A 24,114-nucleotide genomic window follows, 5' to 3' on the forward strand; every position below is an offset into this window, starting at 1 on the left:
ATTCTTTCATCCACTGATGACTTCTGCTCTTTTTTGATACCTTTTAAATTGTTTTATCTGTTTAATAGGATATGGAGGAAAGATAAACTTGTGTTTAACTGCAAAAGAAAACCTTGATTTTCCCAATGAAAATTTTGATGCTGACAAGTTACCTTTCAGAAATACTGTACAAATTCATACACCCTTACATCAGTACACAGAAGTACCTCCTCTCCTATGCTTTTGCAATGCAAATTTTATCAATTTGATATTGAAAGATGGTAGTTCATTTGTTTAACTTGTGTTCTGATCCTTGTGAGATTCAGTACTTACCACTTTCATCAGTCACCTGTTGCCTTTATACCATTTTGCCCATGAGGGGAGGAGGTGTCATTTTTCTAAATGACTCGTAGGAGCACTTTTATGTTAAGGATACGAACTTCATAGGTTAAACATATTTTAATGATTTTTTTTTCCAATTCTAATGTTTAAAAACCTTTCGTTTGTACTATCTTTGACTATATAAAAGCTTATTAAAGTTCTTATATAGTCACACCTAGAATCTTTGTGTGTGTGGCTTCTGGATCTCATGTCGTATTTAGGAAGATTGTTCTCCATGATTATAAAGCATGTTACGGTGTCCTCTAATGAGTCTGTTTTGCATCTGGATAAAAGAATGAGGCGATTGTTTTGTACAGAAATAATTTTTTTGAGCAGAATCTCATTTACCAATACTGTTAAGCCACTGACATGAAATATCACCTTTATTATATATTTCCTTTATGTGTGTATGTTGTCAATGTGTATGTGTGTATGTTGACAAACACAATGTTTCAAGCCTTAAAAAAGTCTTACTTTGTCAGGTACAAAGAATCTATTAATTTGGGGCCTACTAACATCTGTAGAATACTGAGTCTTCCCCTACAGAAGGATAAAATGTCTATTCTTTTAATCCTCCATTAAACTTTGGTCATTTTCTTTGTACTTATGTTCACAAGAGAACTGGTTACTGCATTGATTGCATGCTCAAAGCCTTCAGGATTCAGGAAGTAATATAAAGTGTAAAACAAGTCAGATGTAAGGGAACAGGTAGTGGTTTGAATTGTGGAGAACTGGAAAACACATGCCCATCTAAAGGTATTCATATTCATTTGAAACTTGATGCATATCCATGTTGATGAGTTTTGACCTATAGTTTTGGTTTCTTTTCCCTCTAGTTTTGGAGTTACAGCTTAGAAGCTTAACAACTTTTCTATTTAAACAACATGGGTTTAATACAATTCATCTACCTGGAATTAGGAGAGGTGAGTTAAATTTTATTTTCTATTCTTCTTTGGTTATTGATCTTTTAAAGTTTTCTCTCTTTTAAAAACTATATTGCCTTTGTTTAACTGCAAATGATGAATACATCTCAGTACATTTTACTTATTACAAGTGATTTTTAACACCTGGCTTCTTAAAACTGTTGACTATATAATGAAGTTAGTTTTTCTTACCAACAAAATCATATCTCTGTGTATTCATGTTGAAACAGAAGCCCCCATCTTACTCTGTCATCATGGACTCCAACATTAACTCTGCTGTGCTGGATACTATCACCCACCTTTAGAACAATGACTGCTGTTCCTAATCAAAAACCTTTACAGTCTTTTGGGTTGCTTTGTTATTTCGCAGATAATCATTGCTGAGATGATCTTTTTATCATAGTACCTTTTTATTTTACATTAGTGTTTACTGATTACTTTATGCTAGGCACTCTGCTGAGCAGTTCACATGCATTATCTCATTTAATCCTCCCATTAACTTGAGGTAGTACCATTATTATTTCCATAATATAAATAAAAAAACTGAAGCTTACAAGGGACAAAATGTTTCTCCAAAACTAGAGAGCTAGAAAATGGAAGAGTAAGAACTGGAACCCAGATCGATTTGATGCTGCACTATAAATTCTTAATGTTGATAAGTAGCCAAAGAATGAGATGGATAGTGACATGAGATGGGACTCTGAAATGTAGACTGGAACAAGATATTGGGGGTTTGGGGGTCTTTTAGGCTATTTTGAGTAATGTGTGCCTTGCCCTAAGACCTATGGGATGCCAATGAAGGGTTTTAATGAAGGAGAAGTGATATGACTAAACTTTTTAAACACAAGTTTGACTGCAATATGCACTACTAGCAGGAAATGGTAAACACAGGGAGATCAATTAGAAAGTTATTTCCATAGTCCATGTCAAATAGATTGTAGTGTACTGGACAAAGATGACAGAATGGAAATTAATTAGAGTCAGATTCAAGGCATATTTAGGAGATAGAACCTACAGGTCTTGGCAACTGACTGGACACGGAGGGTGAGGGAGAGGAAAGAGTCAAGAATGACTCCATCGTATGAATTCTCTCATGATGAGCAAGGTGTGCTCGCTGCCTGAAAGATTTCCTGCAATCCTTACATTCATAGGGTCTTTCCCCAGTATGAATTCTTTGATGTAGAGTAAGAGATCCACTATAGCTAAAGGCTTTCCCACAAATGTTACATTCGTAAGGTTTCTCTCCAGTGTGAATTCGCTGATGTTGAGCAAGGCCTGCATTCTGGCTAAATGTTTTCCTGCATTCCTTACACATGTAAGGTTTCTCTCCGGTATGACTTCTCTGATGTTGTGCAAGTGACGAACTATTGCTAAAGGCCTTCCCACATTCGATACATTCATAGGGTTTCTCTCCAGTATGAACCCTCTGATGTTGATCAAGGTATGCAATCTGGCTGAAGGCTTTCCTACATACTTTACACTCATAAGGTTTCTCTCCAGTATGAACTCTCTGATGTTGAGCCAGGTGTGCATACTGGCTGAAGGTTTTCCTACATTCCTTACATTCATAGGGTCTCTCTCCGGTATGAATTCTCTGATGTACAATTAGGTATCCCCGATGGCTAAAGGCCTTCCCACACACGTTACATACATAAGGCTTCTCTCCTGTGTGAATTCTCTGATGCTGAGCAAGAAATGAGCCATTACTAAAGGCCTTTCCACATTCAATACATTCAAAAGGTCTTTCCCCAGTATGAACCCTCTGATGTTGAGTCAGGTGTGCAATCTGGCTGAAGGCTTTTTTACATTCTTTACACTGATAAGGTTTCTCTCCAGTATGAACTCTCTGATGTTGAGCAAGATGGGCATTCTGGCTGAAGGCTTTCCTACATTCTTTACATTCATAGGGTTTCTCTCCAGTATGTATTCTCTTATGTTGAGCTAGGTTTGCACTCTGGCTGAAGGTTTTCCCACATTCAACACATGCATATGGTTTCTCTCCAGTGTGAATTCTCTGATGAAGAGTGAGAGATGAGCTCTGGTTGAAAACCTTCTCACATTCATTACATTTCAAAAGTTTCTTTTCTACATAGACTTTCTTACGTTTCATTTCAACAGATTTTTTCCGGTAGCTTCTCTTTCTTGGCTCATGCTTACGTATTCTTTCTTTGGTGGGAAAACTCTGCTTTATATCAAAGATTGCATCCTGATGGAAAGTTTGCCAAGATTTAGTATATTCATTACTTTGATCTTTACTCAGGATTTCTTTATGAGTGATGATCAATTGACTAGAATGTATCTCCTGACTTCCCAAGTGGTTCTTAAACCAGTCCTCATTTTTAGAGTCTTCTCTCAAACTGGAGCAGTCAAGGTTATAACTAAGATGGCTTCTTCCCATTGTCCTTACTTTGGATGATTCCTCATAAATAACTTGCTTTGATGAAAATTCATTGTTTTTAAATGCATACTCCCAATCTAAAAGATACCAAGAAAACAAATGTCTTTTGTATTTATGCATTAGAAAAGAAGAACTTCTAAATCACAAATTGGTGAATGAACTACATAAGAAGTTCAAGGACTTAACAGCTGTTAAATGCAGTCTAATAATGAGATTACAGAGAATGAAGGAAAATTTATTAAGAAAATAAGTATCATGCATAACTATTAAGGTAACTATCAAAATCATAATAATCCTTTTATATATATATTAATATAACAGTCTGCAAACACCCTTCCTCTCTTGCTGCTAGTTATCCTGCATTCAAGTTAAGTTCATTACCTTTAAAAAACCAATTTCATGTCAGTGTGGCTAAAAAACTCCCAGTACCATTAATTGCCATAGGCTGTACATAAAACTCTATGGTTAAACTTTTGCAGCCTGAAAACGGTCTTCCTGAGTATCATTTTCTATGTGATATGTTCCAACCAAATGTGTTTTCAATTGATACTCAAGCTAAGATGCCTTCATATAGAAGTAATTTTGTATCAAATTTCTTCGTTTTATTAACCTGCCATTGGCCTTAATTTGCCTTACCCTTTTCATTCCCAAATCAAATCACCTATTATTCTGTTCAAGACTTTCCAATGGTTTCTCACCTTATTTATAGTAAAACCAAAATTCCTATTATGATTTACAAAAGCAATGTAGCACATGAACATAAATGTAAAACCTATATAATATTATGGCAAATAAAATCCAGGAAAATATGAAAGCATAATCATAACCAGGTGGAGTTTGCCCCACGAATGCAAGGTTGGTTTAATATATGAAAATCAATGTAATTCACCACATTAACAGATTAAAAAAAAGGAAAATCATATCATTTCAATAGATATAAAAGTATTTTACTAAATTCAACACCTGTTTATTATAAAAATTCTCAGCAAACCAGGAACAGAAAGGAAATTCCTCAAGCTGATAACGGGCATCTATGAAAAATCTGTAACTAACATCAACGTAACAGTGAAAGAGTGAATACATTTCCCCTTATAACAATGCAAGTATATATGCTCTTACCAATTCTATTCAACATTTTACAGGAGGTCCTAGCTATTACAATAAGTCAAGAAAAAGAAGGCACATTAAGATCAGAAAGGAAGAAATAAAACTGTATTTGCAGAAAAAATGACTGTTCATGCAGAAAATCCTCAGAAACCTATAAAACAACTACTAGAACAACTGCTAAATCAATCCAGCAAGGTCAAAAGATGTAAAGTTAATATAAAACTAACAACAATGTAAATGGACTCTATACTTCAATAAAAAAAATAAATTAAAAAAATCAATTTACATTTTTACATACTAGCAGCAAACAATTGGAAAATGGTCTTTTTAATTAATATAAGAGCACCAAAAAAACATGAAAGACTCTCAGGAAAAAAAATTTAGATATAAATATATAAGTATATTTTTATATATATATAGATATATAAATATAATACTTACAAATATAAGACCACTACACTGGATATGACAAAACACTGCTAAGAGAAATTAAGACTGTAAAAAATGGCTAAATAAACAATACTCAGGAATTGAAAAAAATGATATTAGGATGTCAGTTCTCTCCAAACTGATACATGGATTCAACACAATCCCAAACAAAACCCCAGCAGGATTTTTGGGTAGAAATTCTCAACTTCATCCTAGAATTTATATGGAAATGCAAATGATCTATTAAAATAGTCAAAGTGATTTTACAAATTGAACTGATATCAAAGTTTACTATAAAGCTACAGTAATCAAGACTGTGGTACTGGTGAAAGGACAGAGTTTAGAACTTAATGCATGCATATACAGTCAAACGATTTTCAATGAAGGTACCAACAAGACAATATAATGGGGAGGGGAAAGTCTTTAAAAGAAACGGTACTGGAGAAACTGTACATCCAAATTGGAAAAAAAAAAAAAACAAAAAACTTCAACCTTTACCTCACACAAGACACAAAAATTAGCTCAATGGAACATATAAAGCCAAAATGATAAAATTCCTAGGCGAAAACACAAGAAAATGTCTGTGATCTGCGGGTAGCAAGACTTTCTTAGATATGACACAAAAAGGACAAACCAAGGCAATAATTTGGACTTCACAAATATTGAAAACTTTGGATGTTCAAAAGACAGTAGCAGGAAAATAAAAATACAAGTCACAATTGGTACGTATATCTCAATGCACATAAATGACAAAGAATTTGTATCAGGACTATACAGGCATACCTCAGAGGTATCATGGGTTCAGTTCAAGACCACCCCAATAAAAATGAATGTTGCAATAAAGCAAGTCACACGAATTTTTTGGTTTCCTAGTGCATATAAGAGTTATGTTTACACTATACTGCAGTCTATTTAAGTGTGCAATAGCATTAAGTCTTAAAAAAAAATCAATTTACATACCTTAATTAAAAAGCACTTTATTGCTAAAAAATACTAACCATCATCTGACAACGCAGGGTCACCACAAAACTTCAATTTGTAAAAAGTGCAATATCTGCGAAGTACAATAAAGTGAAGCACAATAAAATGAAGTATGCCAGTATTAAGAACTTTTACAATAATAATAAAACAACCTAATAAAACATGGGCAAAAGATTTGAACAAATACTTCACAATATATATATGAATGGCCAATAAGCACATGAAAAGATCCTCAACATTATTAATCATCAGATAAATGCATACTAAAACTACGAGATACCATAACGCAGTCATTAGAATGGATAAAACTAAAAATAGCTCACCAAAAAGGGAACCCTCCTACATTGTTGGTGGGAATGTAAATTGATGCAGCCTCTATGGAAAACAGTATGGAGGTTCCTCAAAACACTAGACTTGCCATATGATCCAGAAATCCCACTCCTGGGCATATATCCAGACATAACTATAATTCAAAAAGATACATGCACCACTGTGTTCACAGCAGCACTATGTACAATAGCCAAGACATGGAAACAACCTAAATGTCCATCAACAGATGAATGCATAAAGGACATGTGGTACATAATGTGTGTGTATATATATACATACACACACACACACACACACGTACGTACATACACACACAATGGAATATTACTCATCTATAAAAAAAGAATGAAATAATGCCATCTGCAGCACATGGATGGACCTAGAGATCATCATACTAAGCCAAGTAAGTCAGAAAGAGAAAGACAAATACCGTATGGTATCACTTATATGTGGAATCTAAAATACAATACAAATGAGAATATATTTGCAAAACAGAAACAGACTCATCTAGAGAACAGACCTGTGTTTGCCAAGGGGGAGGAGGGGTGGGGGAGAGAAGGATTGGGATTTTGGGATTAGCAGATGCAAACTATTATATCAATATATAGGATGGATAAATAACAAGGTCCTACTGTGTAGCACAGGAAACTATATTCAATATCCTGTGATAAACCATAATGGAAAAGAATATATATATGTAACTGAATCACTTTGCTGCACAGCAAAAATTAACACACTGTAAATCAACTATACTTCAATAAAATTATTTAAAAAAAGAAAAACACCTCACCAAGATATGGTGAGGATGTAGAGCAACTGGAACTCTTCTACAGTGCTGGTGGGAATGAAAATGATACAATCTCTTTGGAAAACTATCTGGCAGTTTCTTAAAAAGTTAAACATATTCCTGTCATATGACTCAGTTTTTCCACTTTTAGATATTAACCTAAGAGAAATGAAAACGTATGCCCACACAAAGTCCTGTATGTGACCACTACATATAGCCCAAAACTGCAAACAACCCAAATGTGCATCAACAGGTGAATGGAAAAAGTGTGGAACATCTATACAATAGACTGCTACTCAGAAACAAAAGGAGTAAATTATTTATATATGAAACAATATGATTTTCAAAATAATTTTGATGACAAAATAAGCCACACATAACAGTATGATTCCATTTAGTTTAAATGCAAAGTAATCTAAAAAGACAAATATCAGATTAGTGTTTGGAGCCAGGAGTGAAGAAGAATGAACTGCAAAGAGGTACAAGCTACCTTTCAGGGTGACGGAAACGTTTTATGTCTTGATTGTGGTGATGGTTTCATGGACGTATACAACTGTCAGAACTCATCACATTGTGTAATTTATATGAATGCAATTTACTGTATGAAAATAAAGTTATTAAGAAAAAAATTATAGGGACTTCCCTGGTGGTCCAGTGGTAAAGAATCCTCCTTCTTAGTTCCTGGTTGGGGAACTAAGATCCCACATGCCACAGGGCTACTGAGCCTGCGTGCCACAACTAAGACTGTGTGCCACAACTACAGAGCCCACGCAGCCTGGAGCCTGCATGCCACAACTACTGAGCTCACACACTCTGGAGCCCACGTGCCACAACTAGAGAGCCTGTGTGCTCTGGAGCCTGCATCCCACAACTAGAGAGAAACCCAAGCACCACAATGAAGAGCCTGTGCGCAATAACGAAAGATCCCATGTGCCACAATTGAGACCCGATGCAGCCAAAAATAAATAAATAAATAAGAAAGAAAAAATTATAGATGGAATCAAGAAAGATTAAGTAAAGACAGACTTTCGTAACATAATAAAAAAAGTAAAACTCATGTAATAAGTTCTTTACACTGAAAATAGAGACTATACCTTGGAACCTATGGAACGGTTAAAAAAACTAATGCTATTATTAGGACATATAAAATCCTCAAATTGTTAGAGAGTAGAATTAGTACTAATTACTATCCTGATCAAATATGATAAAACAATTTGATCACGATACAATAAAACCAGAAAATTTTCTTTTAAACAACTCTTGTGTAAAAGGGAATTTTTAAAAAAAAATAAGTCGTCTAGGAAATGGAAATAAGAAAAACAACTACATATCAGAATCTATGGAAGTCACCTAAAGCTATATTCAGAGGAAAATTAAAACTAATAATTTCATTAGTGAATGAGAAAATGAAATTAATAGTTTAAGTTTTTTTCAGCAAAATGGAAAACAAAATAAACCTAAGGAAATTAGAAGGAAAGAATTAGTAAAGAGAAAAGCAGAAAATAGAGAATTAGAAAAGAGAAGAATGATGACACTATATTTTATATTTAACAGATATGTCCAAAAGCTGGATTTTAAAAGTAAATAAAAACAAAATTGATTAATGAGTAGCAAACAATTTTTTTTAAAAAGAACAGCTATGTAAAATAAATTAAAATTGGAAATTACTAAATATAAAAGAAAATTATAAGCGATTATTATGCTCAGGTTCACAGAAATAAATCTGTCACCTAAATGAAAAGGGTAACTAACTAGAAAAATTAAAATTTATGTAATTTAACCCAAGGAAGAAACTATAGGGAGGTTATTTACCAGAGAGGACACTGAGAAAGTTGTCAAAGGTCCACTTCCTCACAAAGGCCCCAGTACCAGGATTTTTCTCTCAAACTCTCAGACTATGACCTTATTCCTTCACACTAACATCTCTAAATCAGACTTGTTTTTCCTAGCCTCCATCTCCCTCCAATCATACGTTGCATATCTTCCCTTGGAAATCTCCCCATCTCTTAAAAATAAGTCTCTTATTGTCCCAAGCCAAATTCATCTTTTCCTCTACCAACCTGTTCTTTCTTCTGACTTGTTTCTATTAAATGCTATCACTTTCCAGTTACCCAGACTTGAAAATACAATTGGAAATGCTTTATTTTTCCTTTGATGGTTTATAAACCTCTGAATAATCCTAAAAATTGAGCAAAATGATTTTATGAAAGTAGAAATTCAGTGAATCAAGATTAAGTGAATAAGTAAATGAATCAATCCTTCAATCTAAAAGGAATGAGTGACCAAAAAGGAAAAAATATGCACTGCTGTGTCTGGATTTTTAAACATAGTATGGAGCAACGTGTGTAAAACTAAAAAGCAAGGACATGGAGATAACTGTGACATCTGCATCCAGAGAATAAGAAAAGGTTATCAGAGAAGACAGTTAAGTGTAAGAGAAAATATACACACATAATGTGTGAGGAGAGTTAGGTTGGGGAACTCACACTAGACACACCTCAGTGTTTCTTCCCAGGCCTTGAGCCTTTTCGGGCTACCCAGGAAACATCAATTATGAGCTGGAACTTTCCAGAACAGCTGAGCTTTTCCTTGCAATGGCCTCTGCCTCCCTAGTTCTCTCTCACTCACCAGGGCATGCTCCTCTTGTCCCTTCCTTCTTCACCATCCAGGGCTCTTTTCCTTGCTCCAATAATGAGATCACATCTGGCTTAGAAACTGAAACTCCTGCTTACAAGAAATAAAAGGGGAATTAGCCAGGCCCATAAATCAGATCAAGTTGCTTGGTCATCAGGAAGGTGAGGCCACTATAGAAGGGAGCTGAGGAAGAGGTGAAGTATTCTGAAGAATGGGGAAGATGAAGTTGCACGGACAGTCTAATGAAGCTGCCAATTCTACAAAACTAAATTTATTTGGGGGAGCACAAAAATCAGAAATTTAGCGAACTTTATCAGAGGTTTCCCAAACATTACATTGGAAAGCAGCCCTACGTGCAGATTCTGAATTACAGGGAGACCTCCTTACCCAGTGATACCAGGCTCCTATAGTTCTGCAACATCACTTTCCTGTACAAATTCCTCTGAGCAGGGTTCAGCCATTCCCACTCCTCTTGAGAGAAATCTACAGCCACATCCCCAAATGTCACCAAATCCTGAAATGACATAAACATATTCTTGCTCAACTAGTGTTCGTACCGTCGCATGAGCATAGTTTAAAAAGTTAAATTGTCTATACTTCTGGAGAGAAATACTACAGGTAGTGAAATTTTCTGTCAGTATCTTGGGTTCTGAGCAACACATGTCAAGTAATTGCTAGACAACTTCTCTGTGCTTAGTGTTGATATTCTGTCATGGAAAGTATACAATTTCAGAGTCTCTACTGATGGAGAAAAGATACACACGAAAATTGGCAATAACAGAACACTGTAAACAATCAAGTGTAAAATGTTATTTATACTAAATGCTAGAAGAGCATTTCTCAATATGGAAAATAAGGATAGACTGGGGCAGTGAAAAAGGCTTCAAAGAGGAGGCAGAAACATGAGTTATGCCTTACAGGACGTACATGGTCTAAACCAGCATTTTCCCAAATTCTACAATGGAATGGTCAGTGTTCCAGCTATCTCAATAAGGTATATATTAAAATATATTTGATGCTTATAACTGGTTTTCAAAAATTAAATACAAATATAATAAAAACAGTAAAGTTTTACGGTGATTTTGCAAAAATGTAACTTAAACAATATATGCCATTACGGAGAACAATCAGGGACAACAGAAGATTACGTAACAGCTCTGACAACATCACTAAGTTTCAAAGACAGCTGGTAACTTATGCTACCTAAAAGACAAAATAATAGTAATTTTAAGCACTACTAATTAAGTTAAAGAGTGAACATTTCAAATGTGATAATGAAGTGCATCAAAAAATACCTACAACTCTCACTAGAGGAACATACTGAATTGTGCACATCTAATGAGCAAGAGTTTTTTTAATGTTAAAACATAGCTCTCAAATACCACTGTATGTTACATTAAGGATCTTTATAGCATGGAAGATGACCTAGTCTGCTCCCTAGAAATTGAAAATGGGCATTCTTCCTAATGTGGTAAATCTGCTTCAGACTTATCAAGGCTTGCTGTCTGATTTGGTATATGCTTCACAGGTTTGGCATGTCACAGAGCAAAATCTACTCTTAAGCTGAGCTGATATGCAGGTGCCCTAAACAGCTGAACTGACTTGTCAAATATTGAAATCCTTCCACACTGGTTGGTAAACAGCAGAGGAACCACTCCCAGTTAAAAGACCAAAAGCATTCCCCTGAAAGAACAAACAGTGAAACAGACCTCTTCATTCTAATAGACACTGATTTCAAAAAGGAGATAATGAAAATACTGGAGGAGTAAGAAAAACTATCGACAGAAGTGCAGAGTACTGTAAAAGGGAACTAGAAACTATAAAGAGGAACCACGAAAAATTAGAAAACTCATCTGCAGAGATGAAAGCTAAGGGCAATGAATAGCAGAATGAATAATGCAGAAGAATGAATAAGTGACCTGGAACACAGAATAATGGAAATCACCCAACAAGGACAGCAGACAGAAAGCCAAATGAAAAAAAATGAAAGCAATGTGAGAGACCTATGGGATAATATAAACCATGCCAATCTACACATAATAGGGATTCTAGAAGGGGAAGAAAGAGAAAAGGGGATCGAAAATGTATTTGAAAAAATTATGTCTGAAAAATTCCCAAACCTAAAGAAGGAAACACATATCCAGGTACAGGAAGCACAGAGGGTCCCAAACAATATAAACCGAAACAGACCTACACCAAGACATATTACAATAAAAATAGCAAAAGTTAAAGAGAGAATTCTAAAGGCAGCAAGAGGAAAACAAAGAGTTCATTACAAGGAAACCCCCATAAGGCTATCAGGTGATTTCTCTACAGAAACGCTGCAGGCCAGAAGGGGGTGGCAAGATATATTCAAAGTCCTGAAAGGGAAAAATATGCAACCTAGGATACTCTACCTAGCAAGATTATCATTTAGAATAAAAAGAGAGATAAATAATTTCTCAGACACACAAAAACTAAAATACTAAGTCTATCCTAAAGGAAACTATTGAAAGGTCTTCTCTAAATAGAAAAGAAGTAAGAATCTATAGGAAAGAAAAAAAAAATCACAATTGGAAAGTAAATTACTTAAATAAGCCAGGACACAGACTAAAGAAAAAAATCCAAAAATCTGTGTGAAAATGATGGTAACCACAATGAACAGCAAAAGGATGGACAAGATGTAGAACAGGACAACAAAATCATAAAATGTGGGGGAGGAGAGTAAAAAAGTGTAGATTCTTTTTCTTTCCTAGAATGAATGTGTTTCAGCCTATATGACTACCAGTCTACGGCAAGTAGATATAGGAAGGGGTTAACATTCCTGAAAAATAGGGTAACCACAAGTCAAAAACATAGGGTCACAGAAACCAAAAAGAAGAGAACATAAGTATAATACCAAAGAAAATCATGAAACCACAAAAGGAAAAATAAGGGACAAAGAAGAAATATAAAATCAACAGGAAAACAAGGTTTAAAAAGGCAATAAATACGTATCTATCAGTAATTACCTTAACTGTCAATGGACTAAATCCTCCAATCAAAAGACACAGAGTGGCAGATTGGAAAAAAAACCAAGAGCCTACAATATGCTGCCTACAAGAGACCCACTTTAGGGCAAAGGACACATAGAGATTGAAAGTGAGGGGACGGAAAAAGATATTTCATGCAAAAGGAAATGACAAGAAAGTGGGGTTGCAATACTCATATCAGACAAAATAGACTTTAAGACAAAAGCCGTAAAGAAAGATAAAGGAGGATACTATACAATGAAAAAAGGATCAATACAAGAGGGTTTTACATCAACATATATGCACCTAATATAGAACACCCACGTACGTAAAACAAATACTAACAGAAATACAGGGAGAGGGACTTCCCTGATGGTGCAGTGGTTAAGAATCCACCTGCCAATGCAGGGGACATGGGTTTGAGCCCTGGTCCAGGAAGATCCCACATGCTGTGGAGCAACTAAGTTGTGCACCACAACTACTGAGCCTGCATGCCTAGAGCCCATGCTCCGCAACGAGAAGCCACTGCGATGAGAAATGAGAAGCCCACGCACAGCAACAAAGAGTAGCCCCTGTTCCTACTCGCTGCAAACTAGAGAAAGCCCGTGTGCAGCAACGAAGACACAATGAAGCTAATACATAAATAAATAAATAAATTTATAAAAAAGAGAAATAAAGGCAGAAATTGACAAGACTACAATAATAATAGGAGATTTTAACACCCCGCTCACATCAATGGACAGATCTTCCAGACAGAGAATCGATAAGACAACAGAGATACTAAATGATACAACAGAACAGTTAGACTTAATTGATATTTTCAGTACGTTACATCCAAAAAAACCAGAATACACATTCTTTTCAAGTGCACATGGAATTCTCTAGAACTGACCACATACCAGGGCATAAAACAAGCCTCAACAAATTTAAGAGTATAGCAATTATCTCAAGCATCTTTTCTGACCACAACGGCATGAAACTAGAAATTAACCACAGAAAATAAATGAGAAAAAAATGATTACATGGAGACTAAACAACATGGTACTAAAAATCCAATGGGTCAATGAGGAAATCAAAGAGGAGATTTAAAAATACCTTGAGACAAATGACAATGAAAACACAACCATACAAAATCTACAGAATGCAACAAAAGCAGTTCTTAGAAGTTCACAGCAATACAGGCAGGCTTTCCTCAAAAAACAAGAAAAATCTCAAACAACCTAACCTACCACAAAGAATTAGAAAAAGAAGAACAAACAAAACCTAAAGTCAGCAGAAGGAATGAAATAATAAAGATCAGAGAGGAAATAAATAAAAGACATTTAAAAAAATAGAAAAAAATCAATAAAACTAAGAGCTGGTGCTCTGAAAGGATAAACAACATTGACAAACCTCTTGCCAAGCTCTTCAAGGAGAAAGAGAGGACTTATTTTATTAAACAAAATAAGAAGTGAAAAAGGAAACATAACAGCTGACACCATAGAGATACAAAAAACCATAAGGGAATACTATGAACAATTAGAAAAGCCAAAACCCACATGATCTTCTGAATAGATGCAGAAAAGGCATTGACAAATTCAACATCCACTCATGATAAAAACTCTTACCAAAATGGGTACAGAGGGAACATACCTCAAGATAAAAAAAGCTATTTACGACAAATCCACAGCCAATATAATACTCAACACTGAAAAGCTGAAAGCATTCCTGCTAAAATCTGGAACAAGACAAGGATGCCCACTCTCACCTCTTCTATTCAACACAGTATTGGAAGTCCTAGCCGCAGCAATCAGATAAGAAAAAGAGATAAAAGATATCCAGATTAGGGCTTCACTGGTGGCACAGTGGTTAAGAATCCGCCTGCCAATGCAGGGGACGTGGGTTCGAGCCCTGGTCCGGGAAGATCCCACATGCCGTAGAGCAGCTAAGCCTGTGCGCCACAACTACTGAGCCTGCACTCTAGAGCCTGCCAGCCATGACTACTGAGCCTGCGCGCTACAAATACTGAAGCCCGCACACCTAGAGCCTGTGCTCCACAACAAGAGAAGCCCCCACAATGAGAAGCCCACGCACCACAACGAAGCCACCACTCGCCGCAACTAGAGAAAGCCCGCGCACAGCAACGAAGACCCAGTGCAGCCAAAAATAAAAATAAATTTAAAAAATTAAAAAAAAAAAAGATATCCAGATTGGTAGGGAAGAGGTAAAATTGTCATTATATGCAGATGATATGATACTACATATAGAAAACCCTAAATGGTCCACACATAAACTACTAGAGCAGATAAACGAATTCGGCAAGGTAGCAGGATACAACAGTAACATACAGAAATCGGTTGCATTTCTTTACACCAACAGTGAAATATGAGAAAGGGAATGTAAAAAAAAAATCTTTTAAAATTGCAACCCAAAACATAAATTACTTTGGAATAAACCTCACCAAGCAGATGAAAGACTTATACACTGGGAACTATAAAACACTGATAAAGGAAACTGAGATGATTCAAAGAAATGGAAAGATATCCCATGCTTTTGGATTGGAAGAATTAATGTTGTTAAAATGGTCATACTACCCAAAGCAATCTACAGGTTTAATGTGATCCCTATCAAATTACCCATGATATTTTTCACAGAACTAGAAAAAATAACCCTAAAATTCATGTGGATCCATAAAAGACCCAGAATTGCCACAGCAATCCTGAAGAAAAAGAACAAAGTAGAAGGCATAACCCTTCCAGAGTTCAGACAATATTAGAACGCTAGAGTAATCAAAACAGTGTGGTACTGGCACTAAAACAGACATATGGATGAATGGAACCGAAGAGAGCCCAGAAATAAACCCACACACCTATGGTCAATTAATCTTTGTCAGAGGAGGCAAGAATATACAATGGGGAAAAGGCATTCTCTTCAACAAGTGGTGCTGGGAAATCTGGACAGCTGCATGTAAATCAATGAAGTTAGAACACACCCTCCCATCACACACAAAAATAAACTCAAAATGGCTTAAAGACTTAAACATAAGACATGACACCATAAAACTCTTAGAAGAGAACACAGGCAAAACAATCTCTGACATAAATTGTACCAATGTTTTCTTAGGTCAGTGTCCCATGGCAATAGAAGTAAAAACAAAAGTAAACAAATGGGATCTAATCAAACCTACATGCTTTTACACAGCAAAGGAAACCATAAACAAAATGGAAAGACAACCTACAGAATGGGAGAAAATATTTGCAAATGATGTGACCAACAAGGGCTTGATTTCCAAATTATACAAACAGCTCATACAACCCAAAAAAACAAACAACCCAACAGAAAAATGGGCAGAAGACCTAGACATTTCTCCAAAGAAGAAATACAGATGGCTAATAGGCACATGAAAAGATGCTTAACATCGCTAATTATTAGAGAAATGCAAATCAAAACTACAATGAGGTATCACCTCACACCAGTCAGAATGGCCATCATTAAAATGTCTACAAAACAAATGCTGGAGAGGGTGTGGAGAAAAGGGAACCCTCCTACACTGTTGGTGGGAATGTAAGTTGGTGCAGCCACTATGGAGAACAGTATGGAGGTTCCTCAGAAAACTAAAAATAGAATTACCATATGATCCAGCAGTCCCACTACCGGGCATATATCTGGACAAAACTATTATTCAAAAAGATACATGCACCCCTATGTTCATAGCAGCGCTATTCACAATAGCCAAGACATGGAAACAACCTAAATGTCCATCGACAGATGAATGGATAAAGATGTGGTACATATATACACTGAAATACTACTCAGCCATAAAAAAGAATGAAATAATGCCATTTGCAGCAACATGGATGCAAGTAGAGATTATCATACTAAGTAACTCAGAAAAAGACAAATACCACATGATATCACTTATATGTGGAATCTAAAATATGACACAAATGAACCTACCTATGAAACAGAAACAGAATCACAGACAGAGAGAACAGACTGAGGGTTACCAAGGGGGAGGCAGTTGGGGGAGGGATGGAGTGGGAGGTTGGGGTTAGCAAATGTAAGCCTTTGTATATAGAATGGATAAACAACAAAGTCTTACTGTATAGCACAGAGAAGTATACTCAATATCCTATGATAAACCATAATGGAAAAGAAGATAAAAAAAGAATGTATATATGTATAAATAATCACTCTGCTGTACAGCAATAATTAACACAACATTGTAAATCAATGTCAATAAAAAATAATAAATAAATAACATTTATAAAATATGGTGATGGCTTGAAAGAACAAAAACAGAAAAGTCTGGTATTTCTACCCTCAGTGAATTTTTTTCCCTTTCTAAGGTAAAAAACTGGAAGTCCTCAACCCTCAGCACCTACCTACCATGGCACCCGCCCTAGAAGCAATCAAAATTTAGTTAGTATATATTCGTTCAAATGTTTCCTTATACAGACATGTCTATGATTATCTATACATATTCATTTTCTTATAACATCACTTGTTAGATGGATAATATTACATGATGTAAATATGCCATATCTTATTTACTATCCCCTTGCTTATTTTCAGTTATATGAATCTTAATTTCTCACTATGATGCTACAAAGGTCTCTAATTATTTTCTCAAAATATATTCCTAAAAGTTTTTCTCTCCATTGAGACTAGGATTTCCCAAACTTACTTAACATCAGAAAACAGTTTAAATTACACTATTTTGACCCAGTCAGAATAGGACCTAATGAAAAAATAATTCAGGCTGGGAGTAAAGTGTTGACTGGTAGTCAAAGAAATACTAATAAAGGTTCTTCACATAGAAAGAAAATGGAAGGAAATGGAAATAAAAGGAAAATGGAAGCATCAAAACACAGGAAGAAATTAAGAGCCCCCAAACTAACTATAAACTGAATAAGGTTAAGTCCCCCATAGTGTGTTTAGTTCCAAGATATTATTATATCTACTAATAATAGGGGACTTACCTTATTCAGAAAGTGGCAAGAATACCAATGATAGAAGGAAGATTACAGAAAGAAGAAAGAAGATCATTACATAACAAGCAATGGTACATATCCTAGAGTGGCCACTAAAAGAATAATAAAAATAATGTATAATTAACAAGATAACTAGGAAAAAACCTGATTTATCCAAAAGAAGGCAAAAAAGAAATGAAGAAAGAACAGATGGGATAAGTAGAAAATAAATTGCATGGTATACTTAAACACAAATATATTAATAATACATTAAATGAAAATGTACTAAACACTTATTTAAAAAGACCAAGATTATCAGACTGGATTTTTAAAAACCAGCCAACCTTTTTTGGGGGGAGGCACAAGGGATCATGGGAGGCATAGGGGATTGGGAGGCACACTGGGCCGAGTGCCTGGCTGTGAGCACAGGGGAGGAAAAACAAAAACAAAGACTATATACTGTTTATAAGAGGCATACTTTAAATATAATCTTTAGAGCACCACAAGAGACTGATTCAGGAGGTCTGGGGTGGCATCCCAGAAAGAGCATTTGGGCTGATGGGCTTTGTCTGTTCTACACATCATATCCTCTGCCTTCTCCTTCTTCCATTACCAATTCAGTGGCAGGAGAGAAGAGGTTGCCTGCTGGCTCTTGCTGCCCTGGTCTCACAAATTCATTCCTTTGTTGATTCATATATTAATTTGGCAAATATTTACTTAATGCCTACTACCTATTTTGTTCTAAGAGTTGGGAATACAAAGGTGAACAGAATATAGCCCCTCCCTTTGTGGAGTTAATATTCTAACAGAGGAGAAAGACACTAAACATAAGGTCATACACATATATACACTAATATGTATAAAATAGGTAACTAATGAGAACCTGCTGTATAGCACAGGGACCTCTACTCAGTGCTCTGTGGCTACCTAAATGGGAAGGAAATCCAAAAAAGAGGGGATATATGTATACATATAGCTGATTCACTTTGCTGTATAGGAGAAACTAACACAACATTGTAAAGCAACTATACCCCAATTAAAAAAAAACAAAAAAGCCCATATGGTCATACAGTGTCACATACTATTAAATACTATGACAAAAAACAAGGTAAGGTAACTGAAAGTTACAGGAGCGTTTGTGTAAGATAAAGTAAGTAAGATAAAGTAATGTAGGGCTTCCCTGGTGGCGCAGTGGTTAAGAATCCGCCTGCCAATGCAGGGGACATGGGTTCGAGCCCTGGTTCGGGGAGATCCCACATGCCGTGGAGCAACTCAGCCTGTGTGCCACAACTGCTCAGCCTGCGCTCTAGAGCCCGCACGCCACAACTGCTGAGCCTGCATGCTACAACTACTGAAGCCCGCGCGCCTAGAGCCCATGCTCCGCAACAAGAGAAGCCACTGCAATGAGAAGCCCGTGCACCGCAATGAAGAGTAGCCCCCGCTCGCCACAACTAGAGAAAGCCCGTGCGCAGCAACGAAGACCCAACACAGCCAAAAATAAATAAATAAATTTATTAAAAAAAAAAAAAAGAAAGTAACGTAAATCTTAACAAAGAGGTGATTTTTGAACAAAAATCTATCAATACATAAAGTGGGAGAGCCAGCCATGTCATCATCTAGGGGAGAATTACAGAAGAGGGAAGAGCAAATGCAAAGGTTCAGAAATAGAAAGTAGCTTGGAACATTTGGGGAACAGCAAGTTGACCAGTGTGACTAGAACAGAGAGCAGTAAAGACTTGTAGAAAATGAGGTCTAGGGTAGCCAGGAGCTGGATCGTGTAGGACCTTATAGGCCCAGGTAAGGAAAGTGGATTTCATTCCAAGTAAAATGGGAAGCGAACAAAGTTTCTGGGCAAAGGAGTGAATGATGTGCTCCATCACACTGAGCACACTGCTCCCTAGAGTCCTTCATTATCTTCTACCACCCTCCTTAAATCTCTCACCGTCATCTGTGTTACTGACCCTCAATATACAGTACAACTTCCTACATCTGACAGTCACTAACTAGTGACGTGTATACATCACTTTCCTTCCTTGGCTTTTTCCTCATTTGTAAAACAAGTGTCTTAGACAAGATCACCCATAATTTTCTTCCTGGCTTTATCATTTTATGAACCTACATCTTTGCTGTCTAATATACTAGCTACTAGCCACATGTGGTTATTTAAATCTAAATCAATTAACATTTAAAAATTCAGTTCTTCAGTCACACTACTACAGACAAGTGCTCCACAGCCACATGTGGCTAGCTGCTACTGTATTGGGCAGTGCAAACATAGAGCACTTTTATCATCAATCATCACAGTGCTTCTCTAGGTGATTTCTGCTTCTGAGTCATCTTCTTAAGATGTAAGAAAATAAAAAGATGTAGCAGTTTGTATGGTTTTATTTTTTATATTTAACCTACAAAATGTATTTAACCTCAAAGTATGAGGAAGAAAATTTTTTTCTAAATGAATACTCCAGTCCTTCTCCACTGATTTAAAATAACATCATTACGTTATTACGTAATAAACAAACTAGTAGACACTAAATTCCATGAAGACAAGACAGTATTTTTTTCACCACAGTATTGCCAGCACTTAATATACAGTAAGTCTTAAATAACTATATGTTCAGTGAATGAATAAATATTTTCTATTCTTATTTATATTTGCATTTGTTTCTGGACATTATATGCTGATTTTTTCATTTATTTCTTCTGGCTCTCATTCTATACTACTTACTATTTTTGTTATTTACGATTTGTTATTACAGATGTATATAGCCATTTTTTAATGTAGATTCAATACTCCCTCCTATTATTCTCCTTTTTCAAAAAATTCCCTGCTATTTTTCCATATTAACTCCTCTAATCTTTACTGCATGATCTAGAATATTCTAGCTGTAACCAGCTACTAACTCAGGATATCCCTAGAACAGGACCTCATTACCCCCATGGAATCCTACTCTTCAGTGCCCGCAGAATGCCTGAAAAACACTCCTGCCCTAGCTGACCCATACTTTAATACTCAAGACCCAACAAGTCCCACTCCTCAAAATCACCTTGAGCAAGCGACCCTGTCATGTATCAATACTACAACTAAGACTTCCCCAAGTAGTCCTTGTCTACTTTTCAAACCCAGGTCTGTGGAAAAGCTCGAAACTGTTGGTCACATCTGAACACCCACCTTGACCTCAGTGAATCACTTCACTTCCCTACAGGGAAGACTTTCAGATTCCACCACGGAGTGTATTTTTGCCTCTTGAGACCTCCCAACAGAACACCTAACCCACGGGAAGTGCTAAACTGTTTCTTGAATGAAGATGAAAATTCTGGCTGAGAAAAAAAAAAAAAGGAAGCTCAGTGGGCTTTGGGGGACCTCCTTTTACTAGACTGGAGAACATGAGGACCAGGTCACTGAATGAATGGAATTTTAGAATGGGAAATTTCAGAAGAAAAGCAAAATGTTCATATAAAATCTGAAAAACAAGGCATTTCAGAGAAGAGAGAAGAAAAGCTTCCTTACCTCGGACATGGCTTTAAGAATTTAGGACAGCCCTTCTGTCCTCCCCCTTCCGGCTTCTCTTTGGGAGAAGGGCAGTGTCCAGAGAAAACAGAGCTGGAGAGGGAGAAAGAAAACGTGAAATGCTGGGCCTGCCCTCAGCTCCCAGCATCACCAGCCTAGATACTCTCCTTTCCTTCTCTGTGCCCTTCTCCCCAGCCACGGAAGTAGATACGAGGTGTCACTGCATTGGTCATTCCTATCTAAATTTATAATTCTTTCACCTGTGTGCTTTATTTTTTGAAGTATAGTTGATTTATAGTGTTATATTAGTTTCAGGTGTTCAACATAGTGATTCAATATTTTTATAGATTATACTCCACTTAAATCTCCCACATGCTTTAGATCTCAATATGCAACGTATACTTTCTGTGCCTAAGATACCTCATTTATATTTATAAGAAGTAACAGTATTTATCCTTCAGAATGGCACTGCCAAATAAGGATAATTTCCCCCTTCACACATGAAGGCTATTCATCAGTGAAATTATCCAATGCTTCATGGTAATTAAGTAATTGAGCCCAACTGGAATCCAGGTCTGACTCATTAGTCTTTACACCAGATGATGACGTTGAAAGGAAATGTGTTCCCACCCTTTCTACAAAGATGAGAGATAAAACTACAAAGTGAATGCTTCAGAGAAAGCATCTTTACACAGAGTAGGCATTAGAGGGATCATGTGGTCTGGAGGACACTGGACCAAAAAGGACATCCTGCTTCTGGTCCTGGCTTATAACAAAATGCACCTGAAAACCAATCTCCCAACTTTTCTAAGAAATTTCCTCAGAAGGGGCTGGGGGGAGGGATATGCAGAAACAATCACTACAACCCCTTAATCATTAATTATTTTCCACTAAACTTCACTGCCTTGGAGAGTAAAGAAATTACCTCAGAAGCAGCATAACTTAGTGGTAAGAACAACTAGGTTTGTGGATCAGAACGCTTGAACATCTGATCCACCACTCAACTGGCTCTGCAGCCTCTATTCCAAACTTCAATCTCCTCATCGGCAGAGTGGTACCTACTCTCTATCAATGGTTGGGAGGGTCATGAGATGACCCACATCAAGCATTTAGCACAGTACCTGGACATCCTTTGTGTGCAATAAATATCATTAAATCATTTACTTTCATAAGTAGCACACAGTAGGTCTCCCCGTCCTTTTTTCTCTTCGATTCCTCACTAGGAGAGGGACGGAAAGACCTTCTGTGCCAGAGAGGACTAAGGTCCAGCAGCTCAGTCTTCTGCTGTCCAGGCCCAAGGCTTTCTCCTCCTCTCCAGCTCTCTTCCCCTCTCCCTCTCTCCTCTCCGTAAACTCCATCTCTTCCCCTTCATCTCAATCTCGGTCTTCCCGCTACAACAGTCTCCCAAATCCTGGAGCACACTGGCCTCCCAAAGCATCCACACAGCCTCCCAGCCACCACACAAACCACACAATCCCTCATGCTGGCAGCTCCCCTGGCAGCCTGCGGACATGCTCCCGAGCTGTAGCTTGCCCACCCCTCGCGGTGAGTCACCCAGTCACTGACATGATGACACATGGTGCCATATACTGTCACACACCCCTAGGGTCACACAATCTCAAGCAGTCTCACGTGAACACACAGTTGCACGTTCACTGTTACCAAAATTGTCACACACATTCTCAAATTCTGTTCACACACCGTCGCACAGCGCCCCATACACAAGGTCTCACACACACAGTGACACTGTCACACACGGTCCCATACACAGTCACACTGTTCACACAGGTTTCACTGTCACATTCTCAAACACTGTCACACATTCTCCCTCGGTCCCACACAGCCTCACACACTGTCACACACGGTTTCACTCTGTTCAAACACCGTCACACACAGCGGGCCCAGGCTCCCACCGTCACAGGCCCCCTCACACGCCCGCTCCCGCCCCGCAGGCCTGCCCAGGCGCGCGCACCCACCCCGGGCTCCTCACCGCCTTCTCCCCGAGAGTCGGCACTTCGTTCCGCACCGTTCGCGGACACGGGGAGCCGAGCGCCCTGCGGCCGGGGCGTGGACTCGATCTCGGGCCCGACGGGCGGACTCACAAAGGGGCCCAAGCGCTCGGGCAGGCTGTCGGCGCCAGCCGCAGTGGCTGCCGGGAAACGGAGTCCGGGGCCAGGCGCGGTGCGGCGCGGAGCATCCTGGGACTACTCGCCGCGGGCGCCGGGCCGACGGCTGCTTCCTGCCTCGTCCCTTTCGCGTCGTCTCTGCCACGCTCCTTAACCCCCCGACTTTGCGACCCAGAACTCGCACCCGCCCAGCCCTCTCAGGCCGTCCGACCGACCGCCCCCGCCACCGAATCCAGCCCGGACCTGGATCGGCCGGCTCGAACTGCGCAGGTGCAGCTTGCTCGCGTCGCGGAGGCGTCCAGACTCGGTGCACGCGTCGGCCCGGAGTAGTGGACGCAGCTGTGATGCGCATGCGCGGTGGTTGGGCCCGCGCCTGGGCGCAGCAGGTGGGGCTCCTGGCCCGGTGCTGGAAAAACGCAGCTGGCGAGGCTGGGTGTGAGGGCTGGGGCCCGCCGGAGGGGGGATCCCGGGAGCATGCGGGCGTAGCTAAGAGATAAGGTGCTCGGGATTCCTTTCTTTCCTCTTTTTCTGTTTCTTCTGTCCTCCCTATCCTTTCATTCGCCACTTATTGAGCGCCTACTCTGTGCCA

General features: G+C 38.0%; 2 protein-coding genes across 12 annotated transcripts in view; one reads left to right on the forward strand and one right to left on the reverse strand.

The window, feature by feature from the left end:
* ZNF667 (zinc finger protein 667) overlaps positions 1–5,025 on the forward strand; it is a 47,122-nt gene extending 42,097 nt beyond the window's left edge. For both annotated transcript variants that reach the window (XM_068529294.1, XM_068529295.1), the window contains 3 exons: positions 1,197–1,283; positions 3,805–3,952; positions 4,824–5,025. The gene's annotated coding sequence lies outside the window, so the exon portion shown is untranslated. The remainder of the gene's footprint in view (positions 1–1,196; positions 1,284–3,804; positions 3,953–4,823) is intronic.
* Positions 493–23,841, reverse strand: ZNF583 (zinc finger protein 583). 10 transcript variants are annotated; one of them, XM_068529309.1, is made up of 5 exons: positions 23,769–23,841; positions 21,400–21,492; positions 10,337–10,463; positions 9,944–10,042; positions 493–3,758 (listed from the first exon to the last, which is right to left on the reverse strand). In XM_068529309.1, exons 2-5 carry the CDS (start codon positions 21,406–21,408, stop codon positions 2,281–2,283), a joined length of 1,713 nt encoding a protein of 570 aa, XP_068385410.1. In that variant the 5' UTR covers positions 21,409–21,492; positions 23,769–23,841; the 3' UTR covers positions 493–2,280. The 10 variants fall into 10 exon arrangements, with proteins under 10 accessions (XP_068385410.1, XP_068385411.1, XP_068385407.1 ...); XM_068529310.1 differs by lacking the exon at positions 23,769–23,841 and adding an exon at positions 23,390–23,739 and having other exon boundaries at positions 9,944–10,039; XM_068529306.1 differs by lacking the exon at positions 23,769–23,841 and adding an exon at positions 23,390–23,739.
* Between the last annotated feature and the right edge of the window lie 273 nt (positions 23,842–24,114).

Source organism: Eschrichtius robustus, chromosome 19, assembly GCF_028021215.1.
Source record: "Eschrichtius robustus isolate mEscRob2 chromosome 19, mEscRob2.pri, whole genome shotgun sequence".
NCBI lineage: Eukaryota > Metazoa > Chordata > Mammalia > Artiodactyla > Eschrichtiidae > Eschrichtius > Eschrichtius robustus.